Source organism: Trypanosoma conorhini (genome assembly GCF_003719485.1).
Source record: "Trypanosoma conorhini strain 025E chromosome Unknown Tco_14.4_contig_01295, whole genome shotgun sequence".
Classification (NCBI taxonomy): Eukaryota; Euglenozoa; class Kinetoplastea; order Trypanosomatida; family Trypanosomatidae; genus Trypanosoma; species Trypanosoma conorhini.
The window spans coordinates 1-2,886 of record NW_021705400.1 but is presented as its reverse complement, the minus strand read 5'-3'; the positions used below and the strand labels follow the sequence as shown (position 1 = coordinate 2,886).

General features: G+C 40.5%; 2 protein-coding genes across 2 annotated transcripts; one reads left to right on the top strand and one right to left on the bottom strand.

Annotated features, from left to right (window-relative positions):
- Positions 1 to 207: 207 nt before the first annotated feature.
- Tco025E_09803 (putative phagocytic receptor 1b) lies at positions 208 to 1,512 on the top strand (the record flags this gene model as incomplete). The annotated part of the gene is made up of 1 exon (XM_029376610.1): positions 208 to 1,512. One exon carries the CDS (start codon positions 208 to 210, stop codon positions 1,510 to 1,512), a length of 1,305 nt encoding a protein of 434 aa, XP_029223256.1.
- Positions 1,513 to 2,578: 1,066 nt separating this feature from the next.
- Positions 2,579 to 2,886, bottom strand: Tco025E_09802 (uncharacterized protein; the record flags this gene model as incomplete). Its single annotated transcript, XM_029376609.1, has 1 exon — positions 2,579 to 2,886. A coding segment is annotated over one exon (308 nt), but the record flags the coding sequence as incomplete, so codon positions are not given.

The window sequence follows — 2,886 nt, the reverse complement described above, 5'->3', positions numbered from 1 at the left end:
GATTCACGGTAGTGTAAGAAAGACTTCGAATTACAAGCTGTTTTTTGAAATAAACTCAACTATACATTCTTTCTGCCAAGTAAATTTAGGTAAAAAGAGAAGGTTCAGTTTATAGATTCCATACGAAAAAAATACGCCTTTACCTTGCATGTGGATGATGTGGAGGTTGCTATTCCTATTGGATATCTTAATCAAAAGGGAGATGCCATGCTGAATACGTGGGTGTCATTCAAGGTGTTTATTACTTCCAATCGCATTACAGAAGTGATGACTGAATCGTTGCAACACCAACAAATTGAGTTGTCGCCAGAATTACAGGAAATAAATTTTAATTACAGCGTTTTATGGTTTCGTGCATCTGACAGTGTTGCTATGATTCCTACAAAAGGTGAATCCTTCGATTCAGAAGAGGTACAAAGAAAGCGTTTTTATGTTATAAATTCGCTTCTTTTAGTTGTTCTTCTATCTGGAGTTGTGCTCTTCATTCTTGCAAAAACACTGTCGCGTGACTTTCAACTGTATGGAGTTTTAGAGGAAGAGATGGAGGAAGTAGAAAGTGGATGGAAACGACTTCATGCAGATGTTTTTCGTTTTCCTAAGAAGCAATTCCTATTTTGTGCTATAACGGGTTGTGGGTTCCATATATTGCTTGTCGCTTTTCTGATCTTTGTGCTTTTTTGCATTACTCATCTTACTGAGGAAATGAACACAATTATTAATTCTGTGTTGTGGGTTTTTGAGATTTCAGTTCCTGTTTGTGGTTTCATGAGTGCATCCCTTTACAGAAAATTTGAAGGGGAAAACACCTTTAGGAATACGCTGCTTACTTATTGTTTGCTCACTTTACCATTTTTTTTCGTATGTCTCACAATCAATTTGGCTGCTTCAAAACACCATGTCACCTACGCAATTTCTTGGGGCACTTTTTTCACTTATTCTCTGTTGTTTATGGGGACCACATTTCCTCTTAACTTGTTTGGCGCAAACGTTGGGAAACGCTTTAGTGGTCCATTTGATGCACCCACCCGAACAAAAATCATTCCCCGAGCGATTCCTTCTTTACCATGGTATCGACGAACCCTAACCCACCTGATTGTTGGCGGACTACTTCCTTTTATGGCAATATACATCGAACTTTATTTTACACTCGCTCGATTGTGGGGTACTCAGTCGCCCACTCCATTTACCGTTTATTTCATGATGTATATTGTTTTGATTGTTGTGACAGCAAGTGTAAATGTTGCGTTAACCTATGATACTCTTAGCGCGGAAAATCACAATTGGTGGTGGCCTTCCGCACTTTGTGGAGGCTCCGCTGCTGTATTTGTGTTCCTCTACTGTGTGGTTTTTCTTTTTACACGAACGCAAATACGTGAGGGATTCCATCTCGTGATGTACTTTGGCTACACTTTTTTCCTTTGCCACTGCATTTTTCTGACGATGGCCACTGTGGGATTTTATGCATCACTTCTTTTCGTGAAGCAAATATACCGCTATATCAAGAGCGACTAGCATTATCTCTGCTTTAACAGCAATAAACGACAAAGAAGCCCCACAGTTTATTCGAAGAAAATTCTTGCGCGCATTCATTTATTCTTGCTTCTACCTCTGTACATTGAAAATGTTATTTGCGCCTTTTTCTTTTTCGTTATTTTTTTTCCTGTTAGATCTAGCCTACAAGCTTGTAAAATTTTTAAACGAAGTATAAGCTATTCGGAAGCACTGTAAGATGCATATCTTACTTTTACTCTGTTATCCAAATGTAAATCATTAAAGAGCACATATTGTCACTTCACAGTTAAAGGCGACGATGATACCGTTCAAAACACCGTAAATCCCCCTCAAAAAATGACCGCTATTGATCGTCGATGTGCCACCCAATAGAACATGAAGGGCCCTAACCGTGATGAAGGAAATTGCTATCCCAAGTACAAGAATAAATGGTGGATATTACTTGGGCGTATACTCGTCTTTGGAGTCAAACACAAGTACAGTAAAACAGCCACGTGGCACAAATTCAAATACCGAACATTCGATGTTGAGAATTTAGTCTTAGTGGTTTAAGGAGCAATGGTCATTTTCGCTAAGACTAGCCTTTTCATTTTATCTCCTTTTACTGACATGTCGCACTTGCGTATTAAACTGGATCTGCCCTCCGATATATGCATATATACATACTGAATGATCGTAACTCCTTTTCAAAAGTTGCTACACAAACCCGACGGAATAATGAAAACTTTTTTTTCTTTACTAAAAACCATTGTGAGAAGTGCAACTTTCTTTTTGCGCAAATTATTGCAATGCTTTTTTACCTATTCCGCACCACGAAATTAAAAACTGAAAGATTTTATCTGGCCACAATAGAAGCACTGTCAGAGATGTATATGGCACAACCGCTTGGTTCGCGAACCAAAATAACCTCCACATACCATCTTAATTGACCTTTTACTCACACATTTGAAAACCTATTTAATGATTATGTGTATTTCTGCGAGCTAACCGATAGGAAGTTAAATGCTTGGGATTTGGTGGCTTGGAGTTACTTGTTGCGTGGCGTGTGTTTGTGTGCTGCCTGCCTTCATGGTGTCTTGACCGCCGTTTTTCTTCCGGGCTTCTTTCCCTCACTCTTGCACCACGAGCAAGCAACAACAAACTTGATTAGGGATCTTGTTTTTATCGCGTCTCTGTTCCTAACTATGTCCGACGAAGAGCAGTCTGCCATTGTCTGTGACAACGGCTCCGGGATGGTGAAGGCCGGCTTCTCCGGCGACGATGCGCCGCGCCATGTGTTCCCGTCCATTGTTGGCCGGCCAAAGAACGAGCAGGCAATGATGGGAAGCGCCAGCAAGAAGCTTTTCGTGGTGACGAGGCCCAAGCAAAGCGTGG